This window comes from Pristis pectinata, chromosome 2 (genome assembly GCF_009764475.1).
Source record: "Pristis pectinata isolate sPriPec2 chromosome 2, sPriPec2.1.pri, whole genome shotgun sequence".
NCBI classification, from domain to species: Eukaryota; Metazoa; Chordata; class Chondrichthyes; order Rhinopristiformes; family Pristidae; genus Pristis; species Pristis pectinata.
The window spans coordinates 117,135,291-117,153,998 of NC_067406.1; the positions used below are offsets into that span (position 1 = coordinate 117,135,291).

At 39.9% G+C, this 18,708-nt stretch overlaps 1 protein-coding gene across 3 annotated transcripts in view; it reads left to right on the top strand.

The window, feature by feature from the left end:
• The window catches only part of spata5 (spermatogenesis associated 5), a 289,862-nt gene that overhangs the window by 12,561 nt on the left and 258,593 nt on the right, over positions 1-18,708 (top strand). For 2 of the 3 annotated variants that reach the window (XR_007958670.1, XM_052044104.1), the window contains exons 5-9: positions 26-709; positions 3,316-3,445; positions 5,005-5,061; positions 6,814-6,937; positions 10,434-10,689. Coding sequence is in view for 2 of the 3 variants with exons in the window: in XM_052044104.1 (XP_051900064.1) it covers positions 26-709; positions 3,316-3,445; positions 5,005-5,061; positions 6,814-6,937; positions 10,434-10,689 (1,251 nt within the window). In the remaining variant the exon portion in view is untranslated. The remainder of the gene's footprint in view (positions 1-25; positions 710-3,315; positions 3,446-5,004; positions 5,062-6,813; positions 6,938-10,433; positions 10,690-18,708) is intronic. The other variant, XM_052044117.1, reaches the window with a different exon arrangement.

Genomic DNA, 18,708 nt, shown 5'->3' on the forward strand with positions numbered 1-18,708 from the left:
ATCTTTTACTTTGCTTTTCATGTAGATGGGAAGATAGTATTACCTGGCAACTTGCTGAACATAACATTTTACGGTCGAACTTTTCACTTGATGGTGATGAAGGTAAAAGGAGTGGATGGTGTTGTCATGGAAATGTCATTCAATGCCGCATCCAGTGATACAAGTGTGAATGAGGAATCCTTGCTTGATAAATCAGTACAAGAGAACCATGCAATAGACTTGTCGACGCAGTTCAGCAATTTAGCCATTGAAGTTACTCGGGATGGAGATAGCAACTTTACTTCTGATTCATTTTCTCCTATTATGGCAGTTTCTCAAACTACATCAATTCCTACTTGTAACAGTACCATGGACAGTGGAAAATTACTGGAAGCAGGCAATGGGATAATATGCTCTACAATGAGCATTAGTGAAGATGTTGAGAAGTCTGAATCTATTCAGGAAGGCGTAAACAAATGTGACTCTCCAGTGGAGGACTTAATTCTGATGTCTAACAGTTGCTTGAAAAGCAACAGAGATACTTTTTACTACATTTCTTTCCTCACTCAAATTAAGTTCTTGCAAGGAAAAAGCAATGATGAGCAAAGCAAGGAAGAATGCAAATCGAAAGTCACTTATGACATGATTGGAGGACTGGCCAGTCAGCTGAAGATGATTAGAGAAATTATTGAATTACCCTTGAAGCAACCACAGCTGTTCATGTCCTATGGTATGATGATATAAAATGTAATTAGAATTTACCTATTTTAATTTGATCATACAAGTAAGCTTTTATTATGACTTTGTAGGCAACAAAATCACTTAAAGGGTGATTTTACTAAAACTCTCTTCCACGGATTGTGATCCAAATTTATTGATCTGGAACCTGTTGAGACTTCCTGTCAGGAAGTACAGGACCTCTGTGCAAATGTGCAAGTCCTGATCCTGGTGGCTGAGCTCCACTGGCAATTTCTTCCCCTAGTTCTGTTCCATTGGACTCCTTGCCTCTGGAAGAGGAGCACAGGCCTGCTGTAGTCTCATCCCACCTCCCACCTTTCCCCCCACCCTACCTATATAATACAAACACTGTCCTATGCCAAAGTAGATCAGCATATCCATGTTTAATAACTGGATTGTGCATGGGTGAATTTGATCAAATGCAGTACAATGGCTTGGGAGAACACTGATCACCTGTGTCTGCTTGTTTGGTTGGAACTTGAATGTAAGTGAACATAAGGCAACATCAGAATTGTTGTTTTGCCATCTTCTAAGATATGTGTGTGTGTGTGTGTGTGTGTATGTATATATGTGTGTGTGTATGTATATATGTGTGTGTGTGTGTGTGTGTATGTATATATATATATATATGTGTGTGTGTATGTATATATATATATACACACACACACACACACACACCCCTACGTATATGTGTATGTGTGTATATGTGAATGTATGTATATGTGTTGCCTCAGAAGATTGAATACCCAAGGCGACACTGATTTTAACTTTGCTGCATTCACTGCTGACTTAACTTTGAGCAGTTGAACATATTAAACAGACTACAGTTGCCTAGCCTTGTCATCTGCAGTGTGATGTTATTTAATAGGTTGTCTGTGACAACCAAGGGCCATTATTATAAGTTGTCACCAAGATATCCAGCAGGGATGTCATGTTGTTGGGTTTAATCACTGGCAGCTTTAAACACAGACAGCAGTTTTGGGACTATTACTTGCTGAAGTTTAGTTACTATATGAAATTTCACAATAGAACACAAAAAGGGATCATCATTTTTTTTTGAGTAAGGAATTAATGTGAATCCCAAGTATTCATCCCAATGTGATAGATCTCTGTGAATACTTCAGAAATCCCCAAACAGTTAATTTTTCAATTTCAGCTAGGCTTCAAAATATATAGGTTTGTGAAACAGAGGACAAAAAAATGCCTTCTAATGGCTTTTGAATAGCGTTGACTGGAGTACCACTTTCTCTGATTTAAGGGATATGGGCCTAGATTTCAGTAAATGCAGCCACATGACTTTGGAACTGTTAGTTCATCTCTCCATTGAGTCCAGTGGCAGAGCTGAATAGCTGAATTGCTAAAGGAGTACCACGAAATAATAAGGGATTAAGGGGGGAAAAAAGGGCAAACCAAGCACTTTTAGAGGGATAGAATTGAAAAGTAGGGAATTTCGTTAACCTTTATGGAATGTTGGTCGGACCACACCAAGTGTACATTTTTGATTGCCTTTTTTTTTGGAAAAAAGGGTCAGTGTGGCATTGTAGAGAGCATTTAAAAAGACGGTAGTAGAACTGTGGGGGTATGCATTTCAGGAATGGGTGAACAGACCGGGTCTCTTCAGAAAATATGCTTGAGGAGTGACCAATCAGAGGTCCTTTAAAATCACAAAAGGTTTTGTAGAGATAATGCTGTGAAACCAAAGACCATTATTGTAAGATGGTCACCAAGAAATCCAGCAAGGAATTCATACATTTGTTGTTGAGTAAAGAGTGGTGAGAATGTGGAAGTCTCTATCATATAAACAAAAATAGCTGTGGAGCATAACATGCATTTAAGGGGGTGCTGGATAAGCATTTGAGAGGGAAGAGAATAGAAGTTGTCCTGATGAAGGGTCTTAAACCTGAAATATTAACTGGTTTCCCTTTCCACAGATGCTGCTTGACTGGCTGAGTTCTTCCAGCTTTTCTGTTTTTGTTACACTTGTATGTGAGCTTTCAGTAATCTACGTGAAGGACATCTAGGTTCCTTTTATACATCAATATTTCCCATTCTTTCACCACTTTAAAAAATACTCAGTGTTTTTGTTTTTCTATTGAACTGAATAACTTTACATTTTACAACATTGCGTTTCATCTGCCATGTTGTTGCCAGCTCATTCAGCTTGTCAATATCCTCTTAAAGTCCCTTTGCATTCTCATCACCACTCACATTCTCGCATCATTTCATGTCATCAGCAAACTTTGAAATGTTACATTTGGTCCTCTTGGCCAAATGGTTGATAAAGATTGTGGTATGTTAGGCCTATTTGTAAGAGCATCTGGAAGATATATCCCAGCCGACATGCCTCTCGGACCTTAAATTTCATTTGTTTAGATTGAAAACTCCTGTTTCAGATTGAACTGCATCTGTTTAAAACGTAATGTGGTAATGAGTTCTTTTAATATGATAAAGAGTCCTATGTTCTCAATATTTCCGAACTAAATAAATTTCTCCTGAATTTGAAGTAATGGAGACTTTTTAAAAAGGAAGCATGTTCAGTTCTGTACAGCTGTTATGTAACTCTATTTATTGCTATCCATCTTTAATGTTGTGATTTAGGAATTACACCTCCACGAGGAATTTTGCTGTTTGGTCCTCCTGGTACTGGGAAAACCATGATTGCTAGAGCTGTGGCTAATGAAGTTGGAGCTCACATCATTGTTATCAATGGACCTGAAATTATAAGCAAGTAAGTGAAATAAGTGCAGCATGATCCCATAGATAGTGAGGTGCCCAAAGATTGTGTCATCCCTTCTAAGTTACTGTTCTGAAAGAAAATAAGAAAATCAATGTAAAAATGATCTGATGCTTGTATGCTGGTGTATTTGGTAATGATTTTCAGTACTGGGCCAGTGTCAAGTTGTTGAAGCACACTGGAGGGAGCTTTATCTGATGCATCATGCCTCTTGGAAATAATTAAACCTAATATTGGGAGGTAAAAAATGTGGGGAAAATTCCTCTGTAGTTACTGTAAAACCAGATACATGTCGTAACTCTGCAGTCCGGCTCCCTTGGGACTTAACTGGTGCTGGCCCACAGAAAATCCGGACCGCACAAATTGCCTTGGATCATCTTCCTCCCAGCAGGAGAACTGTTCTTTTTAAGTGTAGACACTGCCCAGGTCACAAGGTTCTGAGAACTGTCCGTAACTCGAAGTTTCTGTAAGTCAGAAATGTTGTTGGCTGAACTTACAGAAGTTGCACTGGTAGGTTAATTAGCTACAGATTAGTACATATCTTAATTAATTTTAGATCTTAGTTAGAATTAGTTAATTAGTATAGATCTGTACTACATATTCAAACCGAGTCCAACCACAGAATGCTGGACTGGAGAGTTACAACCTGCTTATCCTTTCTATATCCTGAAATGTTCTCCCCATTCTGAACTGTAAATCATTCATTTGATATTTGTAATGTCTAATGTTACAAAAATTATTGGTATTTATGTATTGTAATAATGAGCTGTAATTCTACGGATTGCCAGTTGTTCTGCGGTGAACACCGAAAAATGTCAAGAACAAGTGCTATGAAGTTTGAGGTTCCTGCAAAATCACAAAAGTTCCAAACCTACTGGCTGCTTTTTGCTGGCGATTTTTCTTTGTTCTCTGCTGTTGGATAACTTGTAAAGTCCAGTAGTGGATTACAAACTTACTGCACCGCCCCAGTAGGACTGCGTGCTGAATATGCGTTCCATTTATTTGAATGGAAAGGAACAGGTTTGAGACACAAAGATAATTTACAATTTTTTGAACTAATTTATTTTACTAAAATATGTTTAAGTATTTTGATTTAAAAAGAAATAATACCTTCTTTAAAAACTTGTTTTTTTTAAAATTAATTTTGAATGTTTCTGTCTCGTCTTCTATTTGATATGTTTGACTGCTGGCTATGTCAGGGGATATGACTTAAACAATTGTCAAAATATTTTTGCCCGATGTTTTGTTGGTAGGCTTGTTCTAGCCTGTCCATGTGACAACGTTGTACTGTATAAGACCCTAGCACTGCATAGTGACTCATTGTTTTGGACTGAGGTGGCTTTGACTCTCAAGTTGGTGGATCTGGAAAAGAAAGATCCACAATTGGTTTGGATGTCACTGGCAAATGCAGGTAACTCATGGTGGCAGTATGTGCTGTCCCAAAAGTTTCTGTAATTTTAGTCAATTGATTTTCTCCTAGACTGTGTGCAAATTTAATTATTTGTGCTGTTTTAGTCTCCTTATGCTCAGGTACCTGCCTTCCTTTGTTTCAGGTACTATGGAGAAAGTGAAGCAAAGCTGAGACAGATCTTTGCAGAAGCCACTCAATGGTAATTCTAAAAGAAATTTAAAAATAATAACAATATTTAATAGAACCATAGACACATTGTGACTTTGCTGACTCTTTGCTTGAGCAATTCAAAACTAATTGCAGTTGCCCTTTCCTTTGCCTGTTTTCAGTCACAGTCCTAGTATCTCAAATGCCTGCTTGCAATTTCCTGTTCCTTACATCATTCTGGTTAATGTAGGTTTAAATCTCAAAGCTGTACCATAATTTTCTAGAAATAGCATAACAAGTTTTAGTTCAATACCAGTTTACCTTTGTTCTTTCTTTTCGGTTAAGTAACTTGCTACGTCTGCTGCTGCATTTTTCCTTGCTCGGATTTGTGGTTATTTTCTATGTTTATTATTCAGAGTTATTTCCTCTCCCTACATTCTCACTTTCCCCTTCATTTTTGAACCCATTTAAAACAATTATTTAATAGCTCTGCCACACTTTCATCCTCCTTTTGTTTTTGCCCCTGTTTCTAAGCTCTGTATTCCCTTATCCACTATTTCCTTTTTTGTATTTACCTTTTTATATTTGTATTTGATCCTAATCTCATCCTTTGTTTTTAAACTAAAATTTAAACATTTCTTGTGCAACTTTTCAAATTATCCCCCTTAACTTTATTGTAATAGCCCCAATTATATTTCATTTCAGTTATACAGTCTGATATAATCACTGTATCACTTTTATTTATCTTGTTATATTATCTTTGTTATCAGAGACAACAAATGGAAGTCGCTTAGTTTTTATCTCCTTTCCCAAAGGAAGATTCAGGGGAAGAATACTTGTTGATGCCTGGAAGCTTAACATTTTAGGTTTGCAAAGTACAGAGTGACCTCAAAGTACTTTTGACATGTATTTTTTGGCTACAGTTGCTGGAAAGACCAAAGAATGGTATTTATTTTAACTCTTTTCATGGGTTGTGGGCATTGCTGGCAAGGCCAGCCTTTATCACTCCACCCTAACTGCCCTAAACTTGCTGGGCCATTTCTGAGTGTAGCTGAGAGTCAACAAGATTGAGGTAGCTCTTGATTCATGTGGATCAGGCGAGGTAAGAGCAACAATTTCCTTTTATGAAAGGACACTAGTTCACTGAAGGGGCTTTTGTAAAAATATGGTAGTTTCATGACTGGTGTTATTGATATCAACTTTTTATTCCAGATTATTTAGTTCATTGCATTGAATCCCTAGCTGGAGAGATGGGCTTTATGAATGTCTTTGAATTATTAGTCTAGGCCTCTGGATTATTACTTTGGAGAAATTACCAGTAGACTTCCCTACCTGTTATGATGTTATTCCTGGGGTTGGACTGGTGGGCATGTCGCTTGGTGGCAAGTGTAGGAGAGAATAGTTTTTCACTTCTCAAACTAGAAGTTGTTTAATAATTAATAAGCAGCTATGAGTTATAAGTATTTCATTGCCACGATGGAATATCAGCCTAGATCACATTTAAATCTTGGCCTTGAATCAACAAATTTCCTATTCAGAGGTGTGTATGCTATCAGCTGAACCAAGAAAAGAGAAAAATTTGCTTCTTAACTCTTTCAGAACTCCTATTTAAAAAAAAAAATGATGTTAGTGAAAGAACTGTCCATCTCCTTGGATGAAGTGTACAGCGATATCTTGGAAAGTGGGGAGATTATCCTCTGTGAAGGAAAAGTATTAATTGCGCATAATTAGGTAGACCCAGTAAACACAATTTTGTGAAGATATGACTTTTACAATGCATTTAATAGTTTATCTCTCTTTCCAGTCAACCGTCACTCATATTTATAGATGAACTTGATGCCATATGTCCAAAACGGGAAGGAGCTCAGCATGAAGTTGAGAAGCGAGTCGTAGCATCGCTACTTACTTTAATGGATGGTATTGGCTCGGTGAGTAAAGAGTGGTGGAATTAAGAATAGAGAGACAATTATTCAGCAAAGTGAATTAATTTTGTGATCATGTGGAAAAGCAAGAGATTGTTGTTGCAATTTCATCCCTCTGCTGGTATTTTTTTCTCCTAGTTTGTTTCCTTATTCCTACTGTTCCTTTCATGAGCATTGTGTGAAGTTGTACTTCCTGCTTTTGAATTTGGCTTGCCTTTCATTGCAAGCAATTATTATTTGCGTTCATATTTTCCATATCAAATATTACTCATCAGTTGCTCCGCTTGAATAATTTTGATTTTCCAAAAAGATATACTGTTCTTTTATTTCCTTTTCTACCTCCCCTTTCGTCTTTTGTGTAAACTGAGTCAAATACTTTGTGTGGTTGGACGTAGGAATTAACCTACTCAAGGTTCCCAGGTAGAAGCGCAGAGTTAAATGGCAACAATCCCTTCTCTCTACTCGACAGTTTTGACTTCTGCTTGGGTGCATCGAAAACTTATGATAAACTATTCAGTGGATGTTGCACATAGGCAGCGATGCTGGTGAACACACGTGGTGATGACAGATGGTGGTTGTTTTGCATAAAATTTTACTCATCAAGTGAGGCCTATACATGGCTTCTTCTTCCAGGTCGGTTCTTTTCAAAATTTTCTCCTAGTAATAGTGCCACCCCTTGCCCCTCTTTCCTCTGTCTCCCTCTCTCCCACCCCAGTGTCCTCTACCTCTCCCTGAATGCCTCCCTGACCAGAAACTCCCTAAATGCGCTTCTGTCCTTGCTTCCACCGTAATTGTCACTCCTTGCAAAGGCAGGAGATGCCATAGGCTGGCACCTCTCTGTGTACAGTGCCTGTGAGTGATACTATATTGCTTCTGGGGGCTTGGACAAACTAGTTTAAACCCCCAGCATAGCACTACTTTTAGTTATGTTTTTGGGTGCATTAAAACTTCAAGACCATCCTCTCCAGGTAAGCACCAGGAGACTGCACTGTGGCAGATTGTTCGCTGTCTGTTCAATAGCACTTCTTTCCTTTATCTTTGCAAATATCCTGCTCCTAAGATGCTGCCTTTCATTGCCACAATAAGTTTATGACTCTGGACCCTCTCTTTGGGGAGCACGTAAAGAAACAGCAGGCTATGGTTCAGACCATTGTTTGTGTCTGTTGTTTTTTAATCTATCAGGTAGTGCAGAGAAGGCTGATTCTTGACAGTTCAGTTGGTGCTTAAGGCAGTTTGGTTGAAGATGTATTTTGTCACACTGTGGGAGAGTTGACCCTTGATGAGGTTGCACAGGAGTGGTATGGCTGAGAAAAGAACTTTGACAGTAGTTACTTCTCTTTTCTCTTGCTTATGTAGGCTGTATCTTTGTTTTATTTGGTTATCCTTCTCCTCTTCCAGAAGGTCCATGATTATGCATCATTGGACTTTGATGTCATAGGGCAATGCAACAAATTATGATCCTCTAGGCATCTTCTGTCATAGACATGTAACACTTGTTTTGATATTTCAAATATTATGATCCTGCTCTAAAATGGTGTGATATATTCTACTGATGTTGGTTGTATTCTCTAAATCTGTGCTTGGTAGGTGATCGAGATCTTAAGACTCATGCTCAATGACTCGCCGAGAAACCAATCTTGTATCATTTTTGTGTCTCAAGTAATGAAGCCACATTGAAATGCTTTAAGGATCATTATGACTGCTTGATAAGGAGCAATACGTGCTGATGCTCACAAATGAGTTGAATGCTGTGCTTCAACTCATTTGAGGGTCTCTTGTTGACAGTTGCCCATGGGAAAGTATGGTGGTGGTGCAACCAATGGGGAGACTACAGATGACATCCTCAGCATGTTTGTAGGGCAAATGCGGCTGTGAGAGTAATGTGAGGGCACATACAAGGAGTATACCTGAACAAACATAATTTGGCCCATTATCTTGGAAATGAAGACCGAGATGTTGCTGTGATAGTAACAGTAGGTGATCGAAGTTAGTGTAGGTAAATCTGGTGCAGAGTATAGGGATGAGCAGCCAAATGCAGAAATCCAGAAGTTACTGTCAGAAAGACCCCAGTCCTGCATGGGACATACTGTCACAGTCCTTACCAAAGGATTTGGCGTTGCATTGACTGCCCTGACATGAACTTGCTGTACTTGCCTATTAGCTCCACACAAGATAGCTGAAAAAAGTAGGGCTGGTCAATGCAAGAATAAGTGAATTTTTTAGGGTTTCTGTTAAGTGTGATTAAAGAAGAATTTTATGACCGCATACTCTTATTCTTTCAGAAAAATATTAATTGGAGATTTTTTAAAAATGTTTTTGTTTCTTATTTCTCTCTTCTTGATCCCATCTCACTTTTCCAATCTTTTATTTCTTTACAAATCTTTCAATTTGTATTATCTTCCTGGTTTGGACTGTGCTTGTGTTATTGAGGATTCTTTTGTTTTGTTGGCTGATCAATTTTGTTCACAGATCCCATGTACAATATTACTGCATTGGAGCAGTTGCCCCAAACATGTCTCTATGCGATGACTGTCAAATGTTTGTGGGCAAGATGAACAGCGACTGCCGTTCTTTCGATGCTGTTTTCATAATCTAGTCTAAAATTATTCAAAAGGGATCATTGAATAGGAAGATTCATTTTAAAGCTTGCCAAGTAAGAATGGTTGGAATACATTGCAGGTATATATATTTAGATGCCAAGTTGGGGTGGGAATGGTGAGCAAGTAGGAGGATGGGTAGAGATGGAGAGTCATGGATGTATGTGTATGCAAATAAGTATGAAAAGGAGACATCCCTTTCTCGTATATGTAAGTCAAATCCTATTACAACATGTTTGTGATCCACAGTAATTTCTTTACCTGCAGTGAATTCTTTTTAGAAATATTGGTGTTTAGTTTCTGATTAGATGAAAGCTTTCCTTGTTAATAGTTATCCTATTTCAATTTTCTTCCTTGGGAAGACAAATTATAGTTTTGGGATAATTTATTTTTAAAACAGTTGGAATAATTGATTTCCAAACAATTGAAACATGGTGTTTCTAGTAGTTCTATGCATTTGCAATAATATGATATACCCCATTACGATTAGACAAACATTTTAAGTCCATCTTCAATTGTTCATGAGAGAAGGAGCTTCATAAACTGCTGCAAAATAGTCCCACTGTTTCATTGGTTAAGAAATTCTGTGACCCAATAATTCCAGCAATGAAGAAATAAAATAATTCCAAGTAAGAATGGTGTGTGACATGGAAGGGAACTTGCAGAGGCTGTATTCCCATACCTCTGGTGCCTTTGCACTCCTAGATTGTAGAGACAATGGGTTAAACATTATAATGAATGGTACTGAGTACTTACCATTTAAAAACCCAACCAGACCAAATGTTGCAATTTTTCTATAACTGAACCCATGGTTGGCATCCATCATTTGAATTTTGAGGCTTCTTTTGTGTCAATCTCTGAGTCTTGTATTTATGGAATGTATTTTTTTGTTCTGTTTGTATTAGGAGGGGAGTCAAGGACAGGTCCTGGTCCTTGGTGCCACAAATCGACCTCATGCCTTGGATCCAGCGCTTCGGCGACCAGGACGGTTCGATAAAGAAATAGAGATTGGTATTCCAAATGCTGCAGATCGCCTCGATATCTTGAAGAAATTTCTGAAGAATATTCCAATTTCATTGACTGAGAAGGAGCTGGTACACATTGCAGATGGTGCTCATGGATATGTTGGTGCAGATCTGGTAGCAGTTTGTAAGGAAGCAGGTAATGACATTGCAAAGTGCAGATCTACTTTTTACTGTTGCACCATCTTGTGGTGAAAATGAGGTAATGTTGCCAATACCATGCTTCTGTTGGCACTGAGGATTTAAGCTAAGTAAAATAGAGCAAGATGCATTCATTTCCATTCATCTTTACAGGTGCATAAAAAATTGCAGTGAGGTGTTGTCTCAGCATATGTTGTGAGCTCTTGTATAATGCTATCATTGTTGGGAACAAGTGGTAGAAAAGTGTGTTTTTTGCAAATTGAGCTCCTGATGCGTGTAAGTCATATCCTTCCCTATTGATAAAACACTGGAATTGTACATAATTAACTTTTGGTACTACTTTTTAATGCGTGGCTCTAGGTATTGTAGATATAACTGCATGGAGCTCCTTGTGTTTAACTTGAAGAAACAATGTTCTCTGTTCAACAAGTCAAAAGCCTTCCAGGTTATTCTTACAGGTAGATTTGCATTGTTCTTGAATATAGTTTATGAAGTTAGTGTTGCAGTTGTCAGAGACTAAGGAAAATGTGTATTTGGGTAAGATTGATAGTTTTATCTGTCTTCTAGACAAAGGCATGAATTTAATAGCAAATAACTTGTTTAAAAAGTTAACCTGAGAGGCATTCCCCTGCTGTTAAACTGAAGGAGGACTATTGAAATTCATCGTCATGTAGCAGCTAGCTACACTACTATAGAATAAAGACACAGAGCCCGTTGCTTGGAGTCAGAAGTCGATTGATCACCAGAGGCGCGGCGCGCCTTTTAATACCGAAACTCTTCCCGTGCTTCAGTTCCCGAGCTGACGTCACGAGCGGGTAACCTGACCTTCCCGTGCGTGGGCTTTCCTAGCCCAACGATGGAGGAGGAGGGCCCCGCGCCATCTTCGGTCGGGGCTTCTGACGACGCTCGCGATCTCGGGAGCCGGTTCGATACCAGTAAAGTGAGTCGCCACAGTCCGACATTTCTTGCGACATTTGCCCCAAGCAGGAATGCAGGATTCCAAATGAGATGCCACCTTTGACCAAACTTGAGCAAGCCTCTTGCTGAGCATAGTCCAAGACAGTACTGACATCTTTGAGGTCTGCCTCCATTATAAGCATCCATGTCAACTATACTCTGCCCCAGTTAGATTTAATCTCCTTGTGGGGCATTCATGGTAGGTGGAGCTCTGGTGTGATTGACTGCAGCATGTGTCAGGATAATGTGTCCTAAAAAGCTAAGTTTCATGATCTGGGCTTGCTTGTTTCAGGTATCACTGGACATGCTGTTCAATGATTGGCTTCATCAGTAGTGTGCTGCTTGGAGTGGATGTAAACTATCCATTGTTGATATTGGCTGAATGTGCCCAGTTTCCTGCCTAGAGATGTTGTCAGTGACTATGTGTATGAGTTGTGCAGTATTATACAGAGGATGTAACTGTTGTAAAGATGAATCTGTTGAAATATAGGAGCATTGAACTTGTTTGCTGAGTTGCTTTATACACTTGTGTACAAATTTGCCTTTTAATTTCTGCTTCACTGCTTCCTGTTCATTGCCACTGTGATAGATAGATGATTTTAGCTTATTAACGTTATTTGCAGTTTGTTCAGGCCATCTTCAGTATTCTGTATTTTGTCCTTGAACACAAATACTTGAAGAATTAATTAATTTTAGTATGAAACTTTAAGGTTCAGTTTTCTCATGTGCCACTTGAATGAAGTGTAGAGAGCTGATCACTGACGCAGCAGCTTTTTTCATGTATTATACTTGTGTGGACAGAATTAGAACAAATATTTTTATTACTTTTAAATTAATGATGTTAATTTTTATGGCTGACTGAAAAAAATTATTCTTCAGTGACTGGAATATCTTTTTTCTTAGACAGGATGTGCTGCTAGGGTGCCCTCAGTTGAGTTTGTCAACAGTAGCCCATGAGCAACTCTTTCAAAGTCGAGTTTATTGTCATATGCACAAGTACATGTATGCACAGATGCAATGCAAAACTTACCTGCAGCAGCATCATAAGCACAAAGCATCAGATAATCAACATTCACAAGAAAACAAATTATACAAGAAATAACACAATTAGAACAACAAAAAAGTCCATTGTAGGTCAAAGTGTTCATAGTGTTGCTATACTGAGGTAGTGATTAGGGTTGTGCAGGTTGGTTCAAGAACCGAATAGTTGAAGGGAAGTAGCTGTTCTTGAACCTGGTGGTGTGAGACTTCGAGTTTCTGTACCTCGTGCCTGATTGTAGCTGTAAGAAGATGGCGTGGCCCAGATGGCAGTGATCTTTGATGATGGATGTTGCCTTCTTGAGGCAATGCCTCGTGTGAATACTACCAATGGTGTGGAGGGATATGCCAGTGGTGCATTGGGCTGAGTCTACTACTCCTTGCAGCCTCTTGTGTTCCTGTGCATTCAACTTGCTGTTGCAACCAGTCAGGATACTTTCAACAATACATCTGTATAAGTTTATGTTAGAGTGTTCAGTGACATGCTGAACCTCCTTAACGATCTAGGAAAGGCACTGGCGGGTCTTGCTTGTGATTGCATCCATGTGTTGGGCCCAGGACAGGTCATCCGATATTTGAATGCCTAGAAATTTAAAGCTGCTGATCCTCTCCACCGCCGATCCACCGATGTAGACCGGCGCACGTTCGCTCTCCTTCCCCTTCCTAAAGTCAACAATCAGTTTTTTAGTTTTACTGATGTTGAGTGAGAGGTTGTTGTCATGGCACCACTCAACCAGGTGTCCTATCTCACTCCTGTACACTGACTCATCACTACCAGAGAGAAAGGCCCATAACATACTGAACATTTGTCCACTGCAGCATTGCTGAGGATTGAGTTGCTGTGTTTCACTGCTTCGTCTGCAGAAAAAACTGAACTTTAAAAGTTTCCTCTTGAAATTGTGTTGTTCCCTGTGGTATCCTTGTGGTTGACACCGATTAGCAGTTTCTATGGTTTTTCCTTAGCTTTAACCTTGGGTCAATGCCTCTGTAATAGATGCTAATTTCCACTTCACACATTGAATCTTTCTGTTGAATGCATAAGAAAGCAAATATAGGCAGTTTAAGGTGTCCTCATGTTAAAGTTCTTCCCTGTCATTTTGTTTTAAAAATTCTGAATTGGCTACTGCATTTTAAGATTTTGTTTTAGAAGTATTGGCTATATGAATAGTAATCATATCTTTACAGATACTAATTGGAAAAAAAATTGTACACTAGAATGGAAGAATTATTTTAGGAGGACCTGCACTTTTAGGTTAATAGTAAGCACTTCAACATTTTGGATAATCAAATATTCTATTCCAGAAGCAAACTAGTAACTCTGGTTAAAAGAGGCAGTCAAACTGAATGGTAGAATGATAATACCTATTTCTCCTAATACTCAGTTTTCATCCCCTGCATTACTGAGGATCGTGTCTTGTTTCTAGGATGTGGTTCTGTGGACACCAACTGTCATTCAGTGCCTTGCCTATTTTTTTTTATCTGTGAGTCCAAAGAATGAATGTTAGTGGGATATTTTTCCATGCGGCACTGCACAACTGACTGTGATACTTCTCCCTCTAATGTCTATATGTCAGTGGACATCCCTGCAAAAGGCCTGTTCGTAAGAATATAAGAAAGGAGCACGAGTAGAGTAAAAGGCACCTCATCTTCTCCATTGAATATGTTCATGCCTGGGTTGATTGTGGCTTCAAGTCTACGTTCCTGCCTGTGACCTTTAATCTTGACTCCCAAATTGAAATCTTAGAAACAGGCCTGGTAAAAATGAAGCCAATGGACATTAAGGGGGCAACATTCCACTGGCTGCACAGTTGAAGATCAATCATCTTGTGGGAGGTCAATCATCTTGGCCTCTGAGCATCCCAGCAGGAGTTCCTCAGGGCAGTGACTTAAGCCTAAGCATTTTTGTGTATTTCCTGCTTTGCCATTGATTTTTTTTTCTCCATTTAAGTTCAGGGATGATTAGTGATCTAACTTGACATATCCCTTAAAATTTTTAATTACTAATTTGTGAACCTTTGTTGAAACAATTATTAACTCTGTACAAATCAAGTGTTGTCTATGAAAGACTGAACCAAATTTCTACCTTGGAGACTCCAGAGACTGCAGATGCTGGAATCTGCTGGAGGAACTCAGCGGGTTGAGCAGCATCTGTGGGAGGAAAGGAAATGTCAACGTTTTGACTAGTCCTTGCCTTTCACCCTATGAGCCTCCACATCCAGCATGTCATCCTTCGTCATTCTGCCAGCTGCCTACTACCAGTCACATCTTCTCTTCCCCACCCCTTTCCGCCTCCCTGGTCTGCCCATCCCTCCCTGACCCCTGGCACTTTCCTCTGCCCTTACAGGGGGTGTAACACTTGTCCTTACCCCTCCTCCCTCACCACCATCCGGGACCTAAACAGCTCTTCCAGGTGAGGCAGAGGTTCACATGCACCTCCTACAATGTCATCTACCTCATTCAGTGTTCCTGATGTGGCCTCCTCTACAATCGGCGAGACCAAGCACAAACTGGGTGACTGTTTCGCAGAGCACCTCCTCTTGGTCCTCAGTGGCCATCCTGAGCTCCCAGTGTCATTTGAATTCCCCTTTCCATTCCCACACTGACCTGTTCATCCTTAGCCTTTTCTGCTGCCGGATGAAGCCCAAGGCAAACTCGAGGAACAATACCTCATATTCTGCCAATGGCTTGAATACTGAGTTTTTCAATTTTATGTAACCCTCCCTTCCAGTGGGTGGTTTCCCCTCCCCCTCCCCTTTATGATCCTCCTCTGGTTCTCCCATTCTGGTCCCTTTTCCCTTGTTCAAACTCTACCCTGCCCCCCGTCACCCATCATTGTCCCCCTCCCCCTCATGGTTCCGCGCACACACACACACATCAACTGGTTCCCAATCTCATCTTTACTGATCAGAGTCCAGCACTGATAGCCCTGTGTGTTCCTGCTTATCTCCCTCCAGCAGCTGTCTCCAATCTCCACACCTCCCCCACCCCACCCCACCTTGTTCCATCTTTTTCCCTTTTTCCTCTTTCTCTTTGTCTGCCTCCATCTATCATTCACCTGCCATTCTTTCCCAACTCCATCCTTGCTTCCCTCCCCTACTTGGCACTACCTTGTCCCTCATCTTACACCCCTCTTTGATCCACTGAGTTCCTCCAGCAGATTGTTGCTTCAAACTTCTACCCTATTTTGCCTGAGGAAGTGTTTCATAATATCACTCCTGAAGAGTCTGGCTGTAATTTAGGCTTTATTACCTAGTTTTTGACTCCTAACAACCATGATAGTTTTAGAAGGTCTTTTTAGAAGGTCCATATTAAATGGTATATTTACCCAGTGATGCATGCTAAGATTATCTCTCTAGAAAACTCATCTCCCAGTGTTTTCTGCAGAATCCTGTCAAAGAAACAAACTTCTGTAATAATGACCTTTTGTGGACACTTTAAAAAGTTCTCTTTTGAAAATATGGTTTGCAAAAGGCACATGCACTTCATCTTTCCACTGAAGTTCAAATATGCCAATGTAAGCTCGAGGGAAAGCTCAAAAAAACCTGCAGGTGCTGAAAATCTGAAATAAAAACAGAAAATGCTGAAAACACTCAACAGTCAGATAGTATTTGTGAGAAGAGAAACGGAGTTAATGTTTCGGGTCTAAATCAGGAAAGAGAGAAAACAGATTAATTTTCCATAGCAGGGAAGGAGTTGGAATTGGTTTATTATTGTCACGTGTACCGAGATACAGTGAAAATCTTAATTTTGTATGCCATCCGTACAAATCATTTCAAAACATAAGTACATGGAGAGAGTACAAGAGAAAAGCAATAACAGAATGCGGAATATAGTGTTACAATTACAGAGAAAGTGCAAGTAGACAATAAGCTGCAAGGGCCACGACGAGGTAGATTGTGAGATCAAGAGTTTGTTTTTAACATACAAGAGGTCTGTTCAATAGTTTTATGGCAACGGGATAGAAGCCGTCCTTGAGCCTGGTGGTGCGTGTTTTCAAGCTTTTGTATCTTCTTCCAATGGAAGGGGGAAGAGGCGGAATGTCTAGGGTTGGTGGGGTCTTTGATTATGTTGGCTGCTTTTCTGAGGCAGCGAGAAGTGTAGACAGAGTCCATGACAGGGGAGGGTAGTTTTCATGATGGACTGAGCTGTGTCCACACTCTCTCTAATTTCTTGTGGTCTTGGGCAGAGCAGTTGCCATACCAAGCTGTGATGCATCTGGATAGGATGCTTTCACTGGTTCATCTATAAAAATAGGTGAGGAAGAATGGGGACATGCTGAATTTCCTTTGCCTTCTGAGGAAGTGGAGGCACTGGTATGCCTTCTTGGCTGTAGCATCTATGTGGTTAGACCAGGGCAAACTAATGGTGATGTTTATATCTAGGAACTTGAATCCCTCAACCATTTTCATCTCAGCACTATTGATGAAAACAGTGTGTACACTGCCCCACTTTCTGAAGTCAATGACCAGCTTTTTTGTTTTGCTGACACTGAGAGAAAGGTTGTTGTCATGACACCATCCCACTAGGTTCCCCATCTTTCTGTACTCCATCTCATTGTTATTTGAGATCTCACCCACTGGTGGTGTCATCTGCGAACTTGTAGATGGAGTTAGAGCAGAATCTGGCCACACAGTTGTGAGTCTATAGGGAGTAGAATAGGGGGCTGAGGACGCAGCCTTGTGGGGCACCAGTGTTGAGGATAATTGTGGCGGAGGTGTTGCTGCCTATCCTTACTGATCACGTCTGTTGGTCAGGAAGTCAAGGATCCAGGTGATAGAACAAAGGGAATATTTCTCATAGTGAAAACCAAATAGGTTAATGTGGTACCTAGGGTCTGATGGTGCTACTTTGTCTGTGTTATGTGTTGCTATTAGCAAGGCTGTTGGACATGCCCAGTAGCCTGGATGATACTAATAGAAAGAGAAAAACTGTGCCAAAATCACAGAGGGTCACAGGCAGAAATGGTCAGTCCTGATAGGGACCTCAAAGGTCAGCACCACATCTTTCACCTGGCCCAATATTGAATTCAACAATTTCATGTAACCAACTTTTCTTGTTTGTGTTGGAACTGGCCAGTTCTGAAGTATCCTCATCCATTTGTGGCATTAACTTAGTTGTTTTCTTTCCATGCCTGATGTGGGTATTTTCAGCATTCTCTGTTGTTATAGATTTCCAGCAACTGTTGTGTTCTGCATCTCGTGGTTCCAGCAGTTTTTTTGTTTCTTCTCACTCTCTAACTGCCTTCATTCAGCTATTAACTGGACAGCAGTGAAAAAAATAGCTACCTGGTCAGCCTTGGTCTTCACCCTATCATAGACGATGCCTTTTCTTCCCTCCACCTCCTTCCCTCTCTGAGACTTGGGTTTTTTTTAACTCCTCCAACTCAGATGAAAGGTCATTGATATGAAGCATTAATTGTTTTTCTTTCTCCATGGTTGCTGCCTGACCTGTTGAGTGATTCTCGCATTTTTTGCTTTTGTTTCGGATTTCCAGTATCTGCAGATTTGTGCTTCAATTATGGACCTAAATTTCTTTGCACGTTTGCAAATTTTTTGCTCCTTGCATGATCTGGCATTGGATGGAAAGTGCTTTTATTATGTTGATGCTATTTAATGTGACTCTGTTTGCATAGCACTGCTGTTTAGAGGGATAATGGAGTGTTGTGATGCCCTTATCTACAGGGTCAAATGAGCTATCTGTGGCTTCTAACGCCTTCACTGTTGACGAAAGCCAAACATATCTACAATGATGTGACCTTTTTAACTTGTCTCTTATTAAAAGCAGTTGACACTAGTGTTTTTTTTGACAGTGGTTGATGTGTAAATTACGGCTTTTCAGGCAGTGTATTTCTGAGAAAGAAAGGCCAGCCTACTGTCAACATCAGTAAAGGTTCAGCATAACTTCTCTCATTATACACATTGTTAGGAAAGGATTTTCCTTATTTAGAACCAAAGAATGTGTTCTGTTACTCTTTTTCTATCTACATGGTATGCTTTATTAACACACTAATTCAGTATGGAAG